The 11,417-nt window shown below is 38.7% G+C and overlaps 2 protein-coding genes across 2 annotated transcripts in view; one reads left to right on the top strand and one right to left on the bottom strand.

Moving 5' to 3' along the window:
- Window positions 1-5,444, top strand: part of LOC311021649 (general transcription factor IIF subunit 2-like) — a gene marked incomplete at its 5' end in the record, with an annotated part of 36,492 nt that extends 31,048 nt beyond the window's left edge. The window contains 3 exons of the mRNA XM_084022333.1: window positions 1,511-1,610; window positions 2,134-2,277; window positions 4,628-5,444. Coding sequence (XP_083878459.1) covers window positions 1,511-1,610; window positions 2,134-2,277; window positions 4,628-4,759 — 376 coding nt within the window. The 3' untranslated portion in view covers window positions 4,760-5,444. The remainder of the gene's footprint in view (window positions 1-1,510; window positions 1,611-2,133; window positions 2,278-4,627) is intronic.
- An 827-nt stretch (window positions 5,445-6,271) lies between these two features.
- On the bottom strand, window positions 6,272-10,838 carry tpt1 (tumor protein, translationally-controlled 1). The gene is made up of 6 exons (XM_084022331.1): window positions 10,763-10,838; window positions 10,001-10,068; window positions 9,024-9,208; window positions 8,630-8,735; window positions 8,344-8,460; window positions 6,272-6,703 (listed from the first exon to the last, which is right to left on the bottom strand). The coding sequence occupies exons 1-6, from the start codon at window positions 10,788-10,790 to the stop codon at window positions 6,701-6,703; spliced, it is 507 nt and encodes a 168-aa protein (XP_083878457.1). The 5' UTR covers window positions 10,791-10,838; the 3' UTR covers window positions 6,272-6,700.
- Between the last annotated feature and the right edge of the window lie 579 nt (window positions 10,839-11,417).

An 11,417-nucleotide genomic window follows, 5' to 3' on the forward strand; every position in this document is an offset into this window, starting at 1 on the left:
AGAGTAGTATTTGCCAAACACATCCACATTTTGGAGAAGAAATAATGCAGAGAGTTTGCGTATTTCTTCCCTGATTGTCATTATTACTGATATTTGTGTTGTATTGTATTCATCATCATCATCATTGGGTTTTGATTTTGATCTACAAAAAAATAATAGAAACAGAAAAAAGCAGAAATAGGAATTCAGTAGTCTAATGCATCAGCATGCTTTTCAAATGGCTCTCAGTTAAGCTATCACCGTTATAACCAACAACATAGTCTCGGCCTTGGACATGAGGAAGCAGCAGCACTCTTTGTTGACCTCTCAAGGGCGTTTGACACGGTCGATCACCATCTGCTTTTAAAAAAGCTGACTGATATCGTCCTGGATACAGGTGCTTGTGAGTGGTTCCATGACTACCTGTCTTCCAGTCAATGTCAATATGTGAAATCACCACTTGGTAATTTGGAGGTGTCCCTCAAGGCTCTGTTTTGGGCCCTCTACTTTTTACCATCTACATGAATGAGCTAGTCCCTTCTGTAACTGGTTGCTTTGCCCATCTGTAAGCTGATGACACTATTCCTGACTGCACTGCAGATACCCCCCCCCCCCCCCCCCCCAGGCAGCTACTGACAACTTGCAGGTTTCTTTTAATTTGTTACAGGACTCTCTCTGACCTTAAATTAGTCCTTAACTCGCGAAAAAACAAATGTATGGTATTTTCAAGAGCTAGAAATGTTGATTTTACGAAACAGATGTTTACTGTTGATGGCTGTTGATGCGGCTACATCTAATTTGAAACAATTAGACTCTTTCTTTCTTTGCAAAGCTACTAGTGGTAAACTTCCTCCCTGCATCTCCTCCCTCCTACATCGGAATCCTGGTTCTTATCAAACCAGACCCAACAATTGGCTTCCTCTTAGGGTTCCTTGTGCATGCTTGTTAAAACGCCTTTATCATGCAACAAACCCTAAAGTTAGAGGTACTCCCATCTGCTACTGTTTTTAAACATTTGGAGTTTAATCTCAGCTCATCAAATTGCAACTGTTTTTAGTTTTATTTTATTTATATTTACTTACTAATGTTAATTTGTCATTTCTATTGTTGTGATGTAAACTCATCGTCATTGTAAATGAGGGAAACCTCAATGCCTTATGAGTGTTGAAATTAAATTAAATTAGCATAGCAGTGTATGGCTAATATAAATAATAAATATGGCAAGACATCAGGCTGCTGCAGAGCTTTGTGTTTAATATTTCTTCTAGGCTTATAAGGTTTTCTGTTTGTGTGGCCATCAGTTTTTAATAAAATGTGTTTTAATGATAAGACGAACAATACATGAATAGAAAGGAGAGCAGCTGCCTTTACTTCTTTGGTTAGTTTAACCTCAAGGTGCTGACTGTTGTCTCCATGCGAACAGGCACATCTGTCAGCAGAGTTCAAACTTTAATGTCTCTCTCTCTCTCTCTCTCTCTCTCTCTCTCTCTCTCTCTCTCTCTCTCTCTCTCTCTCTCTCTCTCTCTCTCAGGCTGCAGATTAAAGAGTCCACCAAGCCTCAGCGTTTGTCACAGCAGCTGCAGAAAGCTGTCACTACCATCTTCAAGCCTGTGGCCAACCATGATTTCAATGTGAGAACTGATTACAGCAAGACATTTGTGTGTGTTTGTTTGATTTACCCCCCCCCCAAAAAAAAACATGATATGACTGATCATCAAAATCATTAAGGTAAAATAATAGAAAGTAGGTCTCATAAACTGCATAGTGAATGTGTCACGCAGCAGTTTGAAAAAAAGTGTATGGTCATATTTTTACAGTTTCACATTTAGGAGCCGATTCAATTCACAGCTTTAAAATAGATTTAGATTATTTTTATTTCTTTATTTTTACTCAACACAGAGTAGTCTTCAACCTGCGAAAATATACAGTAAGCTGAAACAGTTAGTTTCAGCTTACTGCTCAAATTTAGGTCATTTGCGTTGAGTTGCCAAATTCCCTGCTTCAAACCTGTCACATATGAATATTCACTGTTTTTCTTAATTATCTATGACAATAAACTGAATATCTTTGAGTTTTGGATTATTGGTTGGACAAAATGAGATATTTGAAATATTTATAAATATAAGTAGTAGTAACATTTGTTATGGTTGTCAGCTGGAGCATGAGAAGAAGAAGAAGTCAGAGGGGAAGATGGTGAGGGCTGAGCGGCAGATCGTGTTGGACATGCTGTTCTCTGCCTTTGAGAAGCACCAGTATTACAACATTAAGGACTTGGTGGACATCACCAAACAACCTGTGGTAAGCAGCGCACACGCACACACACACACATACAAACAAACAAACACACGTAACAATATAGCTGGGGAAAAAACATGCACCTGCCCACTATCCACCTTGCTTTGTTAAATTTGAACAAATCGCCCACGGCATGACGTTCATGCCTGTTCACACATTCTTTTGTGGCTGAAATTTGGGCCAACATGCTCTCTCTCTCTCACACACACACACAAACATGGGCTGAATCGATACAGTGCAGTGGATTCGTTCCAGCCCGCAGAGAACAGCAATGTGTAGGTGCTGATGAGACCTCGAGGTCCTCTTCTCCCTCTGATTGCATCTGATTGCATAACCATCGGCTGAGTAGGAGTCAAACGCTGCACTACACTCAACACCATCATTTCTCTCCTGAAGCACTTGGCTAACACTTGAATTAACTGAACTAAAGTAACTGAAATGCCCATTATGAAAAGTCTTGACACACTGCATTCACCAGGTGCAGTGGAGCCATTCCTACAAGCTCAACAGAGACACCCAGTGGCTGTTGGAGAGTATGGTCTTTCACACGGCATCACTGAATGGTCTTCCACAGCTCCTGCTCAGTATTAGACATTAGATTTGTGTTGGATTTATGCCTGTTCAAAACGGTAATGTCGCTACAGAAATGAGAGCTCTAAACAGATTAAGAAGAAGCAAAGCTGGTTGTGTGAGTGTAAGCAGAGTTACAGGGAGACCACCATTTATTATAGGAGTATTAAAGCGGTCGGAAATCTTACATACTTACTACATTCAGGCTGGATTATAAAACGTAGTGCGTAGGATCCACGCTTTGTTTGTGTACATAGTGATGTGAGGAAATGTGGAAGTGCCATTGCTTCCATCATGTTGCCACAATATGTATACGTTCCAAAAGGAGAATCCCCAATATGGACGTCGCAGGAGCTTCACAACTCATGAGTGAGAACCCAACCAGCTGACAACCGGGCAGACCATGCAGAGGTGTCAGTGGAGATCTAGGAGTAATGGCCACCTGAATGTCACTCTCCCTCTCTGTATGTTGTAATCTGAGCTTCTTTGTGTTTTATGCACGTAGTGGGGTTAATTAATAGTTAATTTGAGCGTTACCAACTGGCTAACATGCAATCGCCGCTCTGCACTGCCCTCGTATAGTGGTGAGAGTCGATAAAGCTGTCCCGGCGTCATTCAATTTTAATAATAATTTTTATAGTATTGTATGTCATTAAAAAAAGTATAGTATGTTGAAAAAAGTCATAGTATATAGTGTCAAAAAGTCATAAAATGTTATAGTACAGTATGTGGAAAAAGGTCATAAAAAAGTTCTTGTATTGAATGTTGAAAAATGTATAGTATGTCTGAAAAGGTTTTAGTATAGAACGTTGAAAAAAAGTCATAGTATGTTGAAAAATATCATAGTATGTTGTAGTATGGTTAAAAAAAAGTCACAAAAAAAGTTCTAGTATAGTAAGTTGAAAAGTATATATGTAAAGTATGTCAAAAAGTCATAAAAATGTTACAGTAAAATATGCTGAAAAAAGTCATATAGTATGTCAAAAAGTCATAAAATGTTATAGGATACTATGTTGAAAAAAGTCATAAAAAAGTTATTGTGTAGAATGTTGATAAACGTCTTAGTATAGTATGTTGAAAAATGTGTAGTATATTATGTCGGAAAAGGTTTTAGTATAGTACGTCGAAAAAAAAGTCAGTATGTTGAAAAATATAGTATAGTATGGTAAAAAAAAAAAGTTGCGAAAGTTCTTTTTTTGTAGGTTGAAAAAAGTCAGTGTAGTATGTCAAAAAGTCAGTGTATGTTAAAAAATGGCATAGTGTATATAGTAGGTAGAAAAAAGTAATAGAACACTATGTTCAAAAGTCATATATTAAAAAAAGTAATGAAAAAAGTCACACAAAATTTGAGTAAGTAATGAAAACAGTTCTGATATAGTGCGTTGAAAAAATACAGTTTGTAAAAAAAAAATGGTATTAGTATGCCATAAAAGTCAATCAATCAAATGTATTCAAGCTGTGGCAAGTGTAAAAACACACAACAAACAAAATGTACAATAAAACATACAGCATGTAAACATAACACAACATAAAAGTATAGTACGTCAAGTCATAGTATAGTATGTCATTAAAAACATGACATATGATACTATGTACATATAAAAATGTAAAAATATACTTCATAAAAATGTCAAAAAATGGAAATACTCAAAGTACAAGTTGCTATTACTATTTAAATTGCTTTATCTGTTATGTTAAATACAAATTTAAACACAAACATGCAACCCATAAGACAGATATAGATCAGTTTTCACAGTCTGTTCATTTCAACCTTTTTCTCCAGACCTACCTGAAAGAAATCATGAGGGAAATCGGGACATACAACAGCAAGGGGACTCACAAAAGCACCTGGGAGCTGAAGCAAGAGTACCGACACTACCAGTCTGCTGAGGAAGAGGAGATGCAGACCACCTAGGTACCGGCACTTTAAATACTCCGCTATGTTAAATATGTTGCAAAACAACTTATATTCCAAATAATGATCAGAAGACGTATGTGGGTAAAACAGGTTTGATTAAGACCAATCTCTTCTTTCAATCTATTTCTTTCTAGACACCAAAGACTCGAGGCTCTCCTGCTCCACTGACAATGAACTCCAGCAAGAATAATTATTTTTATTTTGGCCTTTTGACTTCTGTTTGCTTGATGAGCCTCAACAGTTTCCTTTTTGTTCCCTATCAAGTCTGTTCATCTCAAAGTTTACACATTTTACTTCATGAATAAACGCATCAGAGCACTTTTGATGATTCCTCCCCAAACGGTGACATTTCAGTCAGGTGCAAAGCCTTGCTGCAATTAATGATGTCATTAGTTACACGTGTGACAAGATGTGTCTATTCAACTTTAGACTTGTTTATTTTTGTTATTTAAATTAAAGCTTTTCCTACTTCTTGCCTAAATTGTAGAGAAAACTTGTCAAGTCTTACAAAATAAACAGTGCTCTCTGATGAAAAAATATGCAGTCTAATCAGCTTGAACATTCAAAATGGCACCCGTGGACAGTCTATATTACAGTTTTTCTCCATTGGTTTGGCTCTTTCCTTGAAACAGAAATTACATTCTCAAAACATTCTCAAATCTCCAAACCACTTGTCATTTCTCACCAAATTGCAGTTGTCTTAGTACATGCCTCAATATCTCATTACATCTTTGCAAATGAAAGTACAGGTAGCCTACATTTAGCACAATTTCCAAGTGAATAGATCTTGTTGATCTAAACTGATTGTCGATTCTCAGTCTAATGGTTGTTCTCTGCAAAACACGTCGGCATCATTTCATTGTGTAAGTCATCACTTGCACAATAGTCTGTTCACGTTAACGTTAGTCAAAATTAGTCAAGAACAAAATACCATGAATACCATATATGAATCTCTTGGAACATTTGATAAATTGAGTACAGTAATGGACAGTCAGGTGAAACTAGAACTTGACTAACGAAGGAGGAGTTTTACTCATCTCAGATGACCAAACAGGATGTTCTACCCGACAGGTGAAATGAGCCAAACCAATGGAGAAAAACTGTAAGCTAATAACCTGTGTAACTCGAATTTATGTGGCTTCATTGAAATAAAATGAGGAAGAATACAAAGTATTTAATCCTCAATACAGATTAACAGAAAAAAAAATATCTGGAAATATGCTTCCGCCATACTCTTAGGCACTATACCTTCCCCTCCCATAAGTTTTAACTGTAGGTCTTACCCTCAAATCCCTCAGCATTGTAAGAGAATATGCCACAATTGTGAGCCCATTCATATTCAAAATATACCCTCAATCACAGGGATTTATCAATTGAACAAAATCAGGATGCTAATTTCCGTCACTATTGCTGCTTGCCAGAGTAAACGTTTTGTTTGTATCATGGGAAACATCCCGATTCATGATTGTATTGCAATAAAGGTAAAGTACAGCAAAGCAAGAGAGAAAGTGGTGGTACTAGACTTTATTTTCAAATCAAACCATAAGTATTTTCATTCAAGATGGAATCATTTAATGCAACCATAAACAAGTGGTCAGAGGAGGTCAACCGGTATAGATCATTGCTAAAATAGTATGCAGATTTAAGGAAATAAAACGTCAGTCAAGAGCTCCACTCACTGTCCTGCCTTTTTTATTTTCAGTTCAAAACTGGGCCAATCCTCAGAGAAAAAGAAAATCAAACACCGCAAAAGCCAAAAAGAAAAATGAACATTATTCATTGACCATTCGTGTTCGATTCGCTCAGCCTTGGGTATGATGCTGTGAGCCTTAATGTGAATATAAGAAATTGCAAGAATGTTTCTGGTCTGGTATGATGCAAAAATCTCGCTCCGTTCTGCTCTTGGGACCATTTGGGAAGCCGATATCGTTCCAATAGTTACTGCAAGAAAGAAATGTACGTTAATATACTTGAGGCATCTTAACTTTTCACAAAGAGTACTCAAATTAAATATTGTATTTCTGGTATAGTTAAGTGAGAAATAATACTGCCAGACTTTATACACGTGCATCCAAGGAAAATGTGGACTAGTCGTTTTTACTTCAGTTACAGGAACTCTTTGATTTTGGTTTATTCAGTTAGTGCTACTAAAGAAACATTATGGTTTAAACAAAACCTGCACCAGATGGCACAATATATTTCAATACCAGAATCTGACTACTTTCCATTCAAATGACAATTTCTACATTACTGTGACACCTGAAATTAAACTGTTCAAATTAATTAAATTAAAAAGAATAAAGTGGGGAATACAGCAGTTTTATTTTAAGTATAAAAGGGATCAAAACTGGCAGTTATGTTAAGTCATGCTTGTTTTTGGAGGGTGTGGAAGAAAAACTCTTCAGGTCCAATTCTGTGGCTGGTTCAGATGAGGTTTAATCACCGACAGCGGAGAAAGGAAAATACCGCGTTCTGTCGAATGGCCTAGCCGAGAGAGATTTATACAGAACTCTCTGGAGAACAAAAGGGACGGCGTCATGAGTGGATTTGCATTGAATCAAAATGTCTTTCTACAGAGGAAGAGACATCTGTGGATGTCTACAAGGTGTGACTCTTCTCAGTACAGCTAGACAATCACAACAGGAGCCACTCATCGGTCTTGATCAATGTATGTGTGATAAAGATGTTACGGAGACAGTTCAGGAAGGGGGAAAGCTCAAAGGGTCGTTTCATCAAGACTACAAGGGTTAAGTACAATCAAATAGGGGCAGCAGGACATTTGATGAGTACAAGAGAAAGGAATATTAGTATGAGATTAAAATAAGAATTGTACGGTAACGCATTTTCTTCTACAAGGGTCAAACTGTTAAATATCTCTTAACACAAAATACATTTCCAAAACTGGCCTTTTGCCACAGACCTATGGACAAGTGTCCCGGTAAGGCATGACTGTGGGGTTGAATGCTATTTAGCCGTTTCAGAGTCCTGGGCCTCATTTATCAGTTCTGTGCATACGATCATTCCTACGCAAAGTGTGGAATTTATCAAAATGTACTTGTACTTAAAAATGTGCGGAAACATAAGTCCAGCTCTGACGATGCTTACGTACAGCATCTTGTGGTAGAATAGGGGAACCGCAAATAGAAAAGCATTGCGAGTGTTACAGCATGCGTTAAACAATTTTAACATCCACATGTGTTCTGTATTTTCTATGACAGACGTGTAGCCTAATTGGTGTCAAAATCTATAAAAGACACCTGTGACAGGTATTTAAAAAATTTAACATCTTGCATTACGGGAAGGTTTAGGAGCGTGGTGGTTTAGAATTTGGGATTGATCAACGCTGATGTGTGTACGACTGGCGTGCGCATGTTTGATAAATACAGATTTTTTTTGTACTTGCGTAGTTTAAATTTCATACATAAGACAACATTTTGAACTTTTTACTTGCACTGTTGATAAATGAGGTCCCTGGTATGATTATTTACGCCTGTGCTACTGTGACGTTTCAGAATGTTCCACGGGAGACGTTACTCTACGGCAGATGGCCCTTGTATTTGGAGACTCAGCCGGGTACTTACGCATTTTTCAAGGAGGAGACCATCTTTGAAGAAAAGCATGAATGGTGTGATACCATCTTCACGGTAGTCCAGCAGTCCAACCATGCCATCTGGGTTCATCGACTCTCCTGAGAAGAACTGCAGGGAGACAAAGACGGAAGACGAATTGAAAGTCGGTTTTCAAAAATATGCTGGTATAAAAAAAACTGAACATTAAACGTGGGGTGCAGGGCTGACAATGTGTAGTTTAAAATATAGACTTGTCCACATCTCTCACTTTAAATAATAATAATAATCATCATAATACCTGGTAGCTGTCGAAGTTAGCCAGGTGCTCCTTAACTCCTTTTGAGGCTTCAGCCATGAAGGACTGCACTCTTTCTGGTTTGTTCTCTTCCAACTTGGCCTTCACGCTGGAAATGCAAATTGCAAGAACATCAGTGTGTTAAAGACAATATACAGCATTTCATCTCCAGCTCCTTGAATAAAGACGCCGCGATTGTCATTTTCTTGGCCACGACCTGCTGATTCGGCTTTCCCTTTCTAAGACCCACGGAATAAATGTTCTCTAAAACAGCACACAGTTCTACAAGACAGTTACTTGTTCGGATAAAACATTCAAACTTCCCTTTGACCATCACATACGTGAACTTTGAACATGGCATCAAACCCATCTCAAGCATTTCAGCACTGATACTCACCTTTTAACATAATCCTTCAAGTGCTGTATGTAGGCCTTCTTGGAAAAGCATGTCTCCTGCAGCTTGTGGTTGAGGATAATGTCCACTCCGGAGATGGAGGATGAATCGGTGCCCTCTGCCGCGTCTTCAGCGGAGGCATTGGCCGATATTAAAGCCTCATCAAAGCCTTCAGTCCTGGTGATGGTCTAGACACATTAAGCGGGGGAACAGAGGGGACAGAGACATGAGAGGGGAGAACATCAAAGTATGGTGAGTCCCAATGACAATGGGATGGATGGCAAGAAAGTTGATAGTCATACGCTCGAAAGTCAAGATTTCATGCACCGTTTCATGGTTTATTTCAATAGATGAAGTGAAGCTTATCCCAATAAACTAAAGCCCCTTTTACACAGACGATTCCGCCGTAATGGCGAGTCGAAATATGCCGTGACCGGAGCGTTAGACTGACGTCAGGGCGGAACACTCCTTGGTAGCAAGTAAACCAAATTTAAATTAACCTCAAAATAAACACTCAGCCAAACACCCAAATGCATCTGATTTTTCTTTTAAGTCACAACTTAACTATTGAAACTAAATCAGTTTTTTTTTTACATAGTCATTTACTTGTACAAAAAATGGGAAAATTATTTAAATACATTTTATTTGGAAAAACAGCACGATTAACCCTTGTCACGTGCGCGAATGATGTAGTTCTTATCATTAAACCATGAATACTATGCGGTTTTCTGTGTGACCGGAGGAGGCTGCAAAAAACCGGGACGTTAACTGTGGATGCGTTAGCGGTGTTGGCATCTCTACATCACTTTTTGTGAACATCTGTCTCAACTTAAAAAATACACAATTATGTTTTCATAAACATTGCTAACAGTTAACTGGTGATACGTCCGTTCCATTGTGTCCCTGCGTTAGACCAACCATGTGGAAAGAAAAGGGGGAAAAAAATCCAAATACATTTTGAGTATCTATTTATGACTCACCTTGCCTTCAACTTCATAGAATAGGCCGTTTTCAGTTACTTTGAAGGTGTCCGCGAACATCTCATCATCTGCGGGAAGAAACACGGTCACTTGATGAACACAAAGCAGGTCTGGTTGCGCCATAAGCCACAAGCTACGTGTATCCCGGAAGAACCATTTTAATCATTCTGTAGTAATAAACTATCGTCAACGTTTCTGTCCCGAGTCTCGAACTTTGTGATAAATATAACGAGGGGTTTAGTGGCGCGGTATCCCCGTTTTTATCCCCGTTTTTCACCCCCACCCTACTCCACCCGGTTAGCGATGCTAATGCTAGTTCCAGAAAGATCGGTCAGTCAGATATCTCACTATAAATAGGAATGCTAGCATTCTAGCTGAAGGCCGCGTACAATCTGCGCTCGAGCCTGATGACGTTACGTTAATATCGTTAACTGCCGTGTCGTTTCTCCGCTAACAGCTTTCTGTTATATATATAAATATATAGGCCCAACCCTAGGCAATACTTTACCACTTTTGCCAACTTAGTTCAATCATTGTCGAAGCTTAAAAGCTAGCCGGCCTTCATATCGCCGGTTAGCCATTGGGGTAGATTTCTTCATTTCGGCTTAGCATTTAGCTAACACGAGTTATCAGGCTAACCGTTAGCTCGCCCGTATATAGCTCTCCAATCCATAACATGACACACGAAACCGTTAAAATAACGGCCGCAACGTTAACGCTAGGTAATGAACGCGGGTGATTACACAAAATACGATTACTTACTGCTGATGACGCACTTGTAGATGATCATTTTTGCTGTTTCGGTGTTAAATCTTTCAGAGACAGAGCGTAGTCCTCCCGCTCTCTCAGTACTGGAGAGGAAAAAGGCCGATGGGGCAGCGAGGCACTGCATTTACATCCTGCTGACGTCTTCGTGGGTCGGTCTCTGGCTCTGCCGCTGAGCTTTGCTGCCATTTTGACATGGTGGCCGGACGTGGTACTACGCCTACCTACTCCAGCATCTATCCATGAGAAGCCTAAATTCTACTGGGACAGACAAAGAGGTTATGAATGATATACACACACACAGTCCAACTTCCTTGCCCAGAAAAGTTAAAGGGATACTTCCCCAGTGTAAACATGAATATGTATTGAAAGTGGGTCATATATGTAGTCGAAATGTAAAATGCATGACCATTCAAAAATACTAGTGGGTTTCTAACGATACAAAGCTTAATGTGTGAAGTCTCCCCTTAACGTACACCATGTATAATGTTTCAATTAGTTGAATGTCAGTTTGGATTTTGATTGGGATGGCTTTTTCATTTATATCATCTGTAAAATATATTTCAATATTTCCTAACACAAAGTCCCAAACACTTAATACTTCTTGTGAACTAAGGGATCTCTCTGTTTGGCTTAAAAGTAGTGAAGATCA

The sequence above is a fragment of the Eutrigla gurnardus genome (genome assembly GCF_963514095.1).
Source record: "Eutrigla gurnardus genome assembly, chromosome: 12".
In the NCBI taxonomy this organism is placed as follows: Eukaryota; Metazoa; Chordata; class Actinopteri; order Perciformes; family Triglidae; genus Eutrigla; species Eutrigla gurnardus.

Coding starts and splice junctions, on each gene's coding strand:
- tpt1 (XM_084022331.1), bottom strand. CDS start 10,790: ATGATCATCTACAAGTGCGTCATCAGCA. Junction 9,209..10,000: donor TCTATGAAGTTGAAGGCAAG/GTGAGTCATAAA, acceptor TAATGTGTCTAG/ACCATCACCAGGACTGAAGG. Junction 8,461..8,629: donor CTAACTTCGACAGCTACCAG/GTATTATGATGA, acceptor GTCTCCCTGCAG/TTCTTCTCAGGAGAGTCGAT.